Source organism: Propithecus coquereli, unplaced genomic scaffold (assembly GCF_000956105.1).
Source record: "Propithecus coquereli isolate 6110/MARCELLA unplaced genomic scaffold, Pcoq_1.0 Scaffold37, whole genome shotgun sequence".
Classification (NCBI taxonomy): Eukaryota; Metazoa; Chordata; class Mammalia; order Primates; family Indriidae; genus Propithecus; species Propithecus coquereli.
The window spans coordinates 6,587,739-6,600,118 of record NW_012149396.1 but is presented as its reverse complement, the minus strand read 5'-3'; the positions used below and the strand labels follow the sequence as shown (position 1 = coordinate 6,600,118).

Here is a 12,380-nt window from a genome sequence, read left to right as displayed (position 1 = left end):
CACATATATGTTTATATATGCATATAAATACTTTTTTTTTTTTAAAGCAAGCACTTCTTTCTAATATTATCTGGGTGTGAGACATTTATCAAAAGTCCTTGGAGGAAAATTCTTGCCTTCTTTTACATCTTCCTCTGATCACCAGAGGACTGGTTTGACCAGTGTTGAAATGGCAGGCCACGATGGCAGCCTTTTTTGGTCTTAGACATCTTCAGAGGATGCCAGAGACACCCAAATACTGAGATTAGTGTGTCAAAGAATCACTGACCAAATCAAGCAGGCTCCGTTCCTCAATCCAAACTTGAGAAGAACAACTGTCTCCATTGGCCTCAAGTCACAATGACTCATTTAGAAATACCCAAGTTGAAATCAATCCATACGGGAACATTCCTCTGCTGAAATATGCTCTTTTCTAGGTCCTTTGACAAAGGATACATGGAGTATAAACAAGGGACCAAGAGACACAAGGGAAAAGTCAAGGAACAATTCCCCAGGCAGGATGAATTACAAAAATCATGGAGAGCCTCATTCTGTCACAGCTCCACAGCTGTTGCCCCTGCCAAGGGAGACCCACATGGTGGGAATGAGGAGGTGGCACAAAGAATGACAATGGGGCTCTCTAGGAGCAGGACTCTGGGATTCTCCCCAAAACCTGCTTTATATTTTCCCTCCAGGACTGAGATCCCTTCCCCCCAACAACACTACTGCCCCACCCCAGTGCCAGCTGTGGTTGCACACAGGCTTGTCAATACGAATTGGTAATTACCACCCTGAGGAAGCCTGATCAACCCATTGCAACGGGAGCTGGACTTCCCCTATGAGAAGTCCCTTTGGTGGATCTACTCACTGAGGGGGATCTGGGACACCCAGATGGGACAGGGCAACTCCTGGAGAACAGATTTCCAGTCTGGCCTCATATCCCATAACTGGTGGAAACGGACCACTGAGCTTCCCCAGCAGTTAAGAAGATGAACACCCCACTGTCCGGGCCCAGTTCCGGGCCGGGTCTTGTGGATGTGCCTCACTGGCCACTTGATCAAGGCTGAGGCATAGAATAGAGATGACTCCAAATACAAATGAAACTCACTGATGCCATGGATCCACTTATCAACAGGTTAAATGTTGGAATGCTTGAACTTGACTTTAAACCTTTCCCAGAAACTTTCATAGAGATCTGAATACTCCAAATCATCCACAAAGGCAAATTAACTCTGGAATGGCACGGGAAAGGAGAACACTTCTGAACCGAATCCCTAACGAATGAAGCACTTGACAAAAACAAGACATGAATTTGGACAGCAATACTTTTGGGTTATCACCAATGTCGAGTTGATCTATATATGTATTCATATATTATATATATCTTTCATTAGAAATGCAACTTTACAGCTGATTTTTAAAAAGCTAATAGAAAAGTAGAAACTGGCAATTATTTTTACATGTTTCCCCCCACCCCCAAATGAAGCCCTGTTAGGATGTAGCGATCACGTGAAGACGAGGCTGCAAATACCTCTATAAACTCTTTGGTTCTGTGGCTTGGGAGAGATTGAATCGCCAAGACCCTTACTCCTGACCCTCGCTCCCTTCCCTCCCCTGATGATCAGACTCTGAACACAGAAGTAACCAAGTCTAAGGGTTAAGCAAAGGACATTCAAGTGACAATATCATTCCCCACCCCCTGCTGAGCAGAGAGAAGAAAACTGTTCAATATCCCAACATCTTAAACTTGGAGTCCATGGAAGCTTTTGAGAGATTCCATGTTGGGGTAAAAAGCCATAAAAGAAAACTAAAAGGAAACCATAAAATCAAATAAATGACCCTTTCCTTTTGTTGCTCAGAGAAACATAATTAATTACCTTTATACAGATCAATGGCGCTATTAGTATTTTAGCCAGGCAAGAGGAGATAATGAACTGAAACAAAAGGTATGAGAAATCCTCATCTTTGGTATTGTAGCTGTTGAGGTTTCTGTTGCTCTGTTCCATGTTCTTTTGAAAAAACTGCATAGGCACAAATTAAAGACAATCTTCAACTTTAAGATTACCACGTGAGTTGTCAAATGAAGCAGCAGCCACTGAGGCTCTTCCTTATTTCTATCCTTGTCTCAACCCTTTCTTTAAAAATCTGCTTCCAAAAAATGTCCCAAGAGGTCTGTTTGAACACAGTGTGTCTCGCTGTTTTTGGTTCTGTTTTTCTGGCGTGCTTCCTTCTTGTTGGTGGTGATTTCCATTGATTCACGGATTTATTTATTCTTTTCAATGGGACAGTTTTGTTTGTTGCAGAAGTAGGTGCAGAAAAAGTTTCTTTGGTTTCGATTAAGTAATTCATAAAAAAGTCAGTCTCAAGTGTCTGTAAAGAATCATTGCAGCGTTTGGCTTGCTTTGAACACCCCCATGGTGCCCACCTGGGGCCATTCACTGGTAAATATGCACGTCGTGACCTTTGCAATCTCCCAGAGTTCTGTGGGCTCTTCCACTTACTATGGGAAGGTGAGAGCCAGGAACCAGAACTGGCGTGGCGAGGCCACTCCCTGGGTGGCTTGGCTAACGTCCTTGGCGCGGTGGTCCACTCAGCTCGATGGTGTGCCAAAAGCAAGAGCTGAATACCATTCGGAGTTGCAGAGGTTTTTCTGATTTCTAAAAGTAATCACAGTATTTTTAGGCTAGAAAATGGCAAGTAATAAATGTCTTTGGTTTGCAGTATTCTGCTTCTTTGGTGTGCTGTGTTTTCTCCAGATGTGTTAAGCTGTTTTGTAAGGATGATTCAACAATGGAAGAGATTTAGGACTGGATGAGTCATGAGTAACATATATGGAGGTTTGATTGATTGACTGATTTTTTTTTCTTGTTAGAAAACACTGAAAGCATCCCTACTAATAGGATGGATGAGGGAACAACTCAAATCAGAAAGAGTGAGAATGAATTACGTGGTGGTCACAATGCACGATAGGAGGAACCAGATGACTGATAAACCAAGAAGGATACATTAATGATCTAAAAAAATCTAGATCTTTTAAAATGCTGCATTTGCTCCATGTACCGTAACAGTTAAATTGGCCTCCTGAGTGTGCATCTGCATTATGTACAAACAGGATTTGTAGCAAACTGCAAAATGTGCTTGAAGCCATATTCCCAATGATTCCCTAATGACTTCACAATAGGTGTCTTGAAAATCCTGATGTGGTGAATCCAGAACCTTCTTTACTTCTGTTTATCTTCGTTGTGCTTGATACTTTGAGCTCAAGTGAACTGATTTGTTTTTGACAGATCCAAGACCATGTGAGATTTCCAGGAGGTAAAAAAAAAGAAAATTGCAAACTGGGTCAACTTAAAGCTTTCCAAACCATTCAATGAAAAGATGCCTGAGTTGGAAAAACAAGTCCTTGGATTTTTTTTTTTTTAACTTCCACATTTAAAACTTGTGCTCAGTAATTACCATTCTGATGTTTTTTTATGTTATGGCTGTGGATTTTGGTGTACTGTGGTATAATGAGGCTAAGCACTTGGAAAGCAAATGAGGTCATTCTTGTTGCCACAGTCTTTTCTTATTGTAGCATCTTGGAAGCCTAAACTCAGGAGTCCTTACATAGGCCCAATCCCCATTGTTACTCATGGGAATGCTGACTGCAAGAGGTTGACAGGACCCAAAGTGGGACTGATGACATTTTAAGCAATCCTGAGCTTGGTTGACACCATACTGGAATTGACTCTCTCCAGGAAGGCCCCATTTGGGTTTCTGGGATGCTTAGCATGCTCAGAGGACAATGTCTGGTTCAAAAAAATTAATTTTCAGCTTGCACTTGGACTACATAGCCATTAAAAACAAAACAAAACAAAAGAACACCTGGCCTATGATTACAGCTAGAATAGAAGTTTCTTTTCAAGAGAATTGTGCTTTCAAATCACCAGTGAAGGGCCCCAGCTAAGAATTTGGTGTCTTTTTCCTTTTTGTTTTCTTTTGGTATCTGTTGTCCTCATTTGGAGGTGACTTGTGCCCAAGTGAGAGTCCTTCCATCATGCTTTGGTACAAGTGCTGGAGGTGGACGAGGAGCCCCCCGTGCTCAGGTCATCTTGCCACTTCTCCAGGCTGCGGCGCCGGGCATTCATGAAGAAGTTGCTGACAGTAGTGAGCTCCAGGCCCAGCTGCTGGGAAATGGTGATCTGCATCTCCTTCGACGGGCGTTTGTTCTCCTTGAAGATGGCGAAGAGCGTTCGGCGTTGGAGGTCAGTGAACACCAGGCGGGATTTCTTCTGGGAATTGTTCCTGTCTTTGTTTGGTTCTTGCTCTTTGCGTTTGCACGCTTGAAAGGAAAGAGAAGAGGGAGAGGAGTCAGTGGGATCACCCGAGAAGGTGATGCTTAGAAAACATTGACAGAGTTGTACGAGGGGATGTAAACCGTTAAACTTTATTGTGCAAATTGCTCAGCTGTCAATAATCAGCCTCCCCAGTTCATCTCTGGGTGATGGAAGGCATCGGTTAGTTAGTGGCGGGTGGGAGAAAGGAGACAGCGGCAGCAGGGCTGTCTTACACAGTCTGGTTTTGAGCCAACCACAGTTGGTTTTCTCTTTTAACCCCTAAACCCCACCCCCAGCATACTCTTAAAATTCTTTGTCATGCTCTGCAAAGGGAGGAGAGACTCCAGGTCCCCAAGGGGAAGCCGGGAGAGGCAGTTCCTCTTTCATAGTCACCCTCTAGAATTATTTACAGCTGAGTTGAAATTACCTTGTGGAGTCAAAACTTAAAAGCGAATAGTTTCTCAAAATCAAGGCTTCTACCCATGGGACTCTAAAAATTGGTAACAGAACGAAAATTGAAGGGACAGAATGATGGTCTCATCCCAACCCAAATCCCCTTCATTCAGAATTTTGAAAAATAAAAACAAGAAAGCCAGGGAGGGAAAGACTGTGAAAAATTTTGTTTAGCCAATTCTAATTGGCTAATTTCAAGTTTGAAGCCAGTACAAGAAGACAGGGGTGGGGGAAGCCCAAAGTTACAGTGACAGGACTGTAGGCTCCTAGGTATGTCGGTTAGTGTACGCAGAGACTCTGATTTAGTAGAAATGAATATCCACACACGGATTGATGTTTATTTATGTGTCACTACCTCTCCTTGCCTACGAGTTCTCTGAAGGCAGGGACCAGGTCTGTGTAGTATTCCTGACTTTTTGGAACCACGGACACAATGACTGTTTGAGACAATGAGGACAAATTGCATCTTGACTCTTTCAGGGAATCTGTACACTTTACAGACAGATTTGGAGTCTCAGAAAAATGATTTGTAAGCATTAAATAATACAGTACATGCAAATCATAACACTAAAACATGAAAACACGTGTTAAGATCACTTGAAAGACATTCCAGCTCCCCCAGCAGTGTGGTACAGCCTCAACAGAGCATGTCAGGGAAAGGCTGGGAGGGCACAGAGAGCCACATTGGGCCCTCTCCCTGACAAGCAGATTCCACTGGATATTTTCTGGCCTCCAGGTTGAGAATCTCTTCGCACCGGACCGACATTCCCCCAGGGCCAGCACGCAGGGTGTTGCTTGGCTGCTTTTCTATACTTCTCAACCCCCTGGTGTGTAAATCTCGTTTCCTGGTCTTTGGTCAGAGCATTTCCTAGTCATTACATTCCGGAGTTGGCATCATGTGTGGAGGGTCTGCTACGTGTACTAGGAATATCCTTCCAAGCTTAGGTTTTAGGATTTGATATGTTCTGAATGGTTGAGTCCCCCTAAAATTCACATGTTGAAATCTTAATCCCCAAGGTGATGGTATTAAGAGGCGGGGACTTTGGGATGTGATTAGGTCATGAGGATGGAGCCCTCATGAATGGGATTAGTGCCCTCATAAAAGAAACCTGACAGACCCCCTTCCCCCTTCCACCACGTGAGCAAACAGCAAGAAGGTGTCATCTATGAACCAGGAAGCAGGCCCTTGCCAGACACTGAATCTTCCACTGCCTTGATCTTGGACTTCCCAGCTTCCACAACTGTGAGAAATACATTTCTGTTGTTTGTAAGCACTAATTTATGGCATTTTGTTTGTTATAGTAGCCTGAATGGACTAAGAGGGGATTTAATCTGAGGACAAACATTCATAGAAAAGATATTCTGGAAGCTGAAGTTCCTCCCACTTAACTGGCCATCCTCCATGCTGGATGCTATGTGCCCTAGAGGAATATAAAGGAATCTCTCCTAAAATGAATGAAATGTGCCAACGTTCTCAAAGGGCAGGAAGAGAAGAGCCCCTAAACGGAAAAACTTGGGCCATGTCCGATTTGCTAAACTCTTTCTTTCTGACTTTTCCCTCTCTCGTTTTTAAAAATAAAAGTAAGCATATTATCTTTGAAAATGAAACACACACCCTCCCCCACAAACAATTTGTTTCCATCTTAAAACCCATTGTCTTGGGGGGTTTGGACTTTTGGGGATGAGGAAAGCTTTCCCTGCAATGGGAGCTCAGACAAGGGCTGAGACAGCCCACTGCTGCCTCTTTCTCAAGAGTTTCCTAGTGACAACTTCTTCTTTGCTCATTCCTACAAGAACTGCACATTTTTGCTGGATTCTGATGATTCCTGTATGGTTACCGTACTTCAGTTTGAGACTTACTCTTGCTCACTCTCAAGTCTGCTGCAGCAGCGCTGCTAACCTGTAAAGTGCATGGGAATCGTCTGCAAGGCTCATCAAAATGCAGATTCTGATGCAGTTAGCCTGGGGTGGGGCCTTAGATTCTGCGTTTCTCATGAGCTCCCAGGTGGGGCCCCCACTGCCGGCCCATATGCCTCAGTTCGAGTAGCCAGGGTCTGCCCGATTTCCAAAATCTCAGAGGACCACGTTATGCAGTGGAGAGCTCTGGATCCAAACCTGGTCTCCTCAACCTCCAGGACTGAGATGCTGCTGGTTATTTAACCTCTCAGCATCTGTCTTCCTCATCCTAACAAGGAAATAAAAATGTCCACCTCTGGAGAGGCTTAAGTGAGATAACATACGTAAATCTTCACTCCCCACCTTCGCTCTCATTGCATTGCCCCAGTAACTCTGAGCTAGGCAAATCAGGCAGAATTATTTTCATTTTAAAAGGACGTACATGGAGACCTAGGAGTGGAAGTGATGAACCGAGGCCACATTCCAGGCCTGCTGCAGACCCAGGGTGAGAATCCACCCTCCTCCTGTACAGAGTGGCCCCGCACCCGACTGCACATCAGACGGACTTCTTTGCAGGGCAGCGTCTGGGGCTCCACCCCAGAGGTTCTGATTTTCACCATGTGGTGCCACATTCTGGAATCTGCGCTTCTATTTAATACAAACCCCTGCAGACCCTTCTGAGATGTGGGAACCAGTATGCTTGTCCCCACTGCCACTTCATGTCCCCAGGCTACCGTCCCTGCCCCAGCCTCCTGGGACACCTGGTGCCGAGCCTTCATCCAGAGGATTCTGAACAAATAGTGATGCGTGATAATCTCCTGGCAACAAAATCCGAGCAAATATCTTCTGCAAACATTGGCTGCGGTCCTGTCAATTCACGCTCCTTTGGATTAACCACACAGCTCTTAATTTTCATCCCGATATTGATTATTCTTCAGATAATGCTGTATCTGTGCTTCTAATAGGGTGATTAGGCAGTGTTGGGATAGGTCTACATTGCCTTGCCAGATTGGGAGAGAGAGAGATAATTATTTAAAATTTTATATACATATATTTAAGAGAAAAATGTTAAAGACTTAATGTTCAGCAAACTGCAAAGAAATAACAGATCAATACATCCTGCCTATGTCTTCTCAAGCCACCTGACTCCAAAGCAGCAAATGCAAAGCTATAGCCTGCAGCCTGCAAGTATACGGCAAGTCCCAAAGCCCAAAATAGTGAGGCGGTAGGTCCATGAGTTGCCCAGAGTTTTTACAGCTTGCGCTCACCAGCCGATAATTCTTATAAACACAGTTGGTCAGGAGCTGGCGGAAAATAAAAACAAGAGGGAGAACACCCACTTTGAAAGTCTAAGAAAAAGCAGACCGATGCAATGAAATCTGGAAGCCAAGGTGAGGTTGTAAACCTCAGAATTCTCAGAACCATGCTGCAAAGCCAGCCATCCCCGTAGGCACAAGCAGAGTGTAAATGGTTTTGGTGTGGTTAAATTACTACACTCTATAGTCAATATGCACCCATTTCTGAACAGCTAGGAAAGTGCCAAGTAGCTCCCTACAACCCAAGAAAGTGTTAGAAACTCAAAACAGGTGTTGATGGATCGAGTCTCGCCACAATCTTATGCTTGTCAGTGGGTTCCACTGACCAGCTCCTCAAATTAAATTCTGCCATGGAAGGTTCAAGGTCAGCCTCCTCTAGATAACTGGACCTGTTTCTTCTCCTACCTCTTCTGGGAGAAAAGTGGGAGTGGGGGGGCATGCCAGGGGTGATGTCCATTGCCTGATGGGGTCCCGAAAGCCCTCAGCCATTCCTGACCTGCCCTCCTCTCAGGGCAAGGAGTTCCTATGTGGGACCACGTGGAGGGCCAAGAGGTCATTCCTATTTCAAAGACTTGTAGAAATCATGTGTTTACCTACAATGAGGCTGCCTACCCAGCCGGTGCCTTTCCCCCCAGCTTTTGAAAGGAGTAACATTGACTCAGATGGGTCATGCTGGCTGTGTCCTGCAGCTAGCACCTGGGACCAGCAGATCTGCATATAATCTGTGATTAACAACAAAGGCAACAGGCAGCTACTGTCTAAAAATGCAAGTTCCTTGGTAGACTAAGTTTTCAAACCACTGCGTTTCCAGGTGAAATAATAAGAGGGAAAGCTCTGGTCTTGGACACAAGAGCTCTGAGATCTTGAGATACCAACATGTCTTTTCCCTGGTGGCCACTGTAGCTTTCTCCCTCAGGGGATCAGAAGCAGGACAAAGAAAGTGCATCCCCAATGTGATACTTCCAAGGAGCTGATCTTTGCTAACTGGGGGAGGGAGAGAGAATGTCTCTCCACAGTTGAGCCCTTCATGCCCCCAGCCCCAAGTCCGTGTGGGGCCAGGGCTGATCTGTGTGAGAGTGGGGCTGACCGGCCCGGAGCTCTGCCCACCTCCCAGCCCCGGGCAGCACAAAGGAGTGTGGTCAGAGAGGCGAGTGACAAAGCTTACCCAGCGGGAGTGATTCCTATACAGAGGGGGTTCCAGGAAGGTGGGACAGAGTCTGGATGGTGTGAGGGACTGGAGAAAAACTTTGAGGAGGGCAGGAAGGGTGATGCATGGGGAGGGGCCCTGGTGCTCACTGCAGAGACCAGTAACCAGTTAGTTTCCCTGGCAGGAAAGGCTGCTTTTGACCCACCATGAATTTTCCTTCCAGTGACAGAGGTCTTTGGATATTTGCACACTCAGTGATAAAGGGGTGTTGGAAGTCAGGGCCTCTGTGCTGGTGGTGAGAGAGAAACAGGGTTAGAGTGACGGGTGGGTGCAGGGCCCTGTCTGCCTGCCGCCTACCCTGTTTCCCCTTTTGTGCCTCCCTGGACACAGGGTGATGTGACCTCAGTCGTGTGGGGGGGGGGCGGGGGGTAGGGAGGGCAAGGGGGTTGGTTCTGGGAGGCAGATACAGGTTGGGGAGTCATCCTAGAACCGCACTTGGCCTTGACACCTGGCCCCACGCGTGCACTGGCGTTAGCTCTTCAAGGCACCTGAACATTTTTTCCCTCCCACAACTCGGTCCTCCTCGAGCCTGGTCCTGGGCTGTCAGTCTCACGTGGGGACGGACACGTGGGGAACCCGCCAACAGGTGAGTCTGAGCTGAGAGGAAGGCGGGGCGGAGGTGGGGACTCCCACCTGACAGGTGGTGAAGGTGCGGTGACACAGGCTTGCTTAGGGTGACACGACTAGCACTGGAGCCTGGATTTGGATTTGGAAAACCCCTTCCCAGCCTCCCTCATCCCTGGGGCCTGTGAAGTAGAGCAACCCAACACCGAGTCGGAATCCTCTCATCCTCCCGGCTCTGGGGCTGAAACTCCCCACACTGCTTGGATTTTGCGCCAAGAACTCAGATCCCCGTTGAACAACCTTTTCTGTATTGGGCTGGAACCTTCCCATTTGTTTCTGGAGAATTCAGCCTGATGATTCGCTACAGAATTATTAGCACTGGAATAATGAGGACCCCTGCACGGCAGTCTCATTAGACAGGAAGGGAAAGTGGCTAATACAAAAGGATTACAATCCTAAAACTTGAAGACTAGAATCCTTGTCTATAGTTTTATTTTTTTTGACACAACTGGCTCAGGGAGAAGACTAAAATGGGTAAGTGCAAGGCAGTTCCCCATCAGACCTAAGCCCAGAGCCTGGCTTTGCCATTCACTAGCTGTGTGACCTGGGTAGGGTCACTTGGCCTCCCTGTGCCTCAGTTTCCCTAGTGGTGACAGGACGGGAAGTGATGGCACAGGTCCTTTTCACCTTTGTGCCGGATTTGCCTCCCGTGGTTTTCCCCTTCTACGTAGTACAATTTTACTTATTTTCTCATGCCCAAGGCAAATGCTGTTTTTCTCGGTGACACCGCTCTCATCTGTCCTTCGGTGGTCAGAAGAACCGCGGCGCCTGCGGGCTGCTGTGCGCAAGCTGCTACTATACACGGGCCCTTCTGTCCCTGAAGGCCCACCCTGGGCAGGCACCTCTCTCGGGACGCTTACCCCTGCCACCTCGTGGAGAATGGAATCAGGGCATAGCTTCTCTTCCCTCCCAGACTAGAAGCCCCAGGAGTGTCATTAACCTCTGGGACCTCCTGGTAGAGGTCCTAGTGAGTGCTCATGAATTATGTGCTCGGGGACACGGCCTGAGCAAGCCTCAAGTGCGAGTCAGCAGCAGGGCGAAGTGTGATCTGCTTGGGTCCCCAGTGTCTGGAAACATGGGCACCTCTCATCTCCGATCTTTCACATTTGATTTTCAAACTCCTGTCTCTCTTGTTTCCTCTCCACTCTCGCTTATTTCTTCTTCATGAGCTTTCTGGCCCAGCCCCGTCCTCCTGGAGTCCAGCGCTCCCTCCAGGGCACCTCCCCCGGCGGCCAACATCCTTTCCTGCGCAGACGGGTTAACACCGGGAGGCTGCGGAAATGACTCTTCCTTCCCACTCTCCTCCCCCAAACCACAAGCCAGTGGGCCAAAGAGAGGTCGCTGCAGAGAGCTGTGGGGAGGCCGGGAGGGGCCCCTGGCTCCACAAGCAAAACAATGTCAGATGAAGGAGCCGGGCAAGGGAAGCTGCTCCTGAAGGGGGACATCTGGATGCAGGTGCTTCACTGCAGGCTGTCACTGTCACTCTGCTTTAGCCAGGTCAGGCTGGTGGAAGGCATAACCCCTGCCAGACTGAAACACTGCCCCCTTGCCCTTGGGAAAAGGGCCATTTTAACCTCTCCCCATCGTAACCTCCCGAAGCCACTCTGCCCTTAGTGTGAGTGGAAAGGAAGCTCCTAGAACAGGTGTTAAGAGGAAGGAGCTGAGAGAACTGAGGCTTACAAGAGGCAGGTGCCACCAACAGGGCATAGCAGCCCCCGCAGAGGGAGTAGAGGGAGACGGATGCAAAGGCAGCCCCAGTTCTTCCCCTGCAAAGACCTGCACCCCCTGCAATGTGACTGCAGCTCCTCCAGCAAGAGGGGCACTTTATTCATCTTCCTCGTGAATCTGGGCTGGCCTAATGACTTATTTTGGCCAACAGAACGTGGCAGAAGTGACCGTGCGGCAGGTCTGAGACCAGGCCTCAAGAAGCCATATGCTTAGTTCGTGCTCTTGGAACTGTGCCCAGCTGCAGAGCCCAGGCCAGCCTGCGGGAGGAGAGGGGCTGTCCCGGCCCAGGCCATCCTGGATTGGCTGGCCCCGTGAGCCAGCAGCTGACGGCAGGTGCACGAGTGAGCCCAGCTGAGATCAGCCAAGCACGGCTTCGATCGGCAGAACCCCCCAGCCAACCCGCAGACTCCTGAGCAGAAATCAATGTTTATTGTTTTATGCCACCCATTTTGTGGTTCTGTGTTCTGCAGCATTATCGTGCAATAGGTAACTGATACAGAAGCCAAGAACAACTCTGCCTTCCCGCCCAGGGACTGAGCCAAATGCAGAGTAAGAAACCTCAGCTTGAAGTTGAGACCTCGTCTCCAATTCCATGCTGTCCACTTATCAGATGCATGACCTTGAGCCTCAGTTTCCCTATTTATATAAAGTGGGATCCTAATACCCACCACTCCAGGACATCAAGTATGCGTTCAGTGAACGTGATGAACATTGCTTTCTTCCTTCATAGAGAAAGAAGAAAGAAGGTGTGTAAGAAGGTGAGGTTAAGAATTCATGATTCCACGTCTGACTCAATAGTAGATGAACTGCCCAGAGGGTTAATGGCAAATAAAAGGTTAAAGATTTTTGTCTTCCTTGTGA

At 47.5% G+C, this 12,380-nt stretch overlaps 1 protein-coding gene across 1 annotated transcript in view; it reads right to left on the bottom strand.

Annotated features, from left to right (window-relative positions):
* Positions 1–88: 88 nt before the first annotated feature.
* Positions 89–12,380, bottom strand: part of ONECUT2 (one cut homeobox 2) — a gene marked incomplete at its 5' end in the record, with an annotated part of 39,368 nt that continues 27,076 nt past the window's right edge. The window contains one exon of the mRNA XM_012651729.1: positions 89–4,300. Coding sequence (XP_012507183.1) covers positions 4,014–4,300 — 287 coding nt within the window. The remainder of the gene's footprint in view (positions 4,301–12,380) is intronic.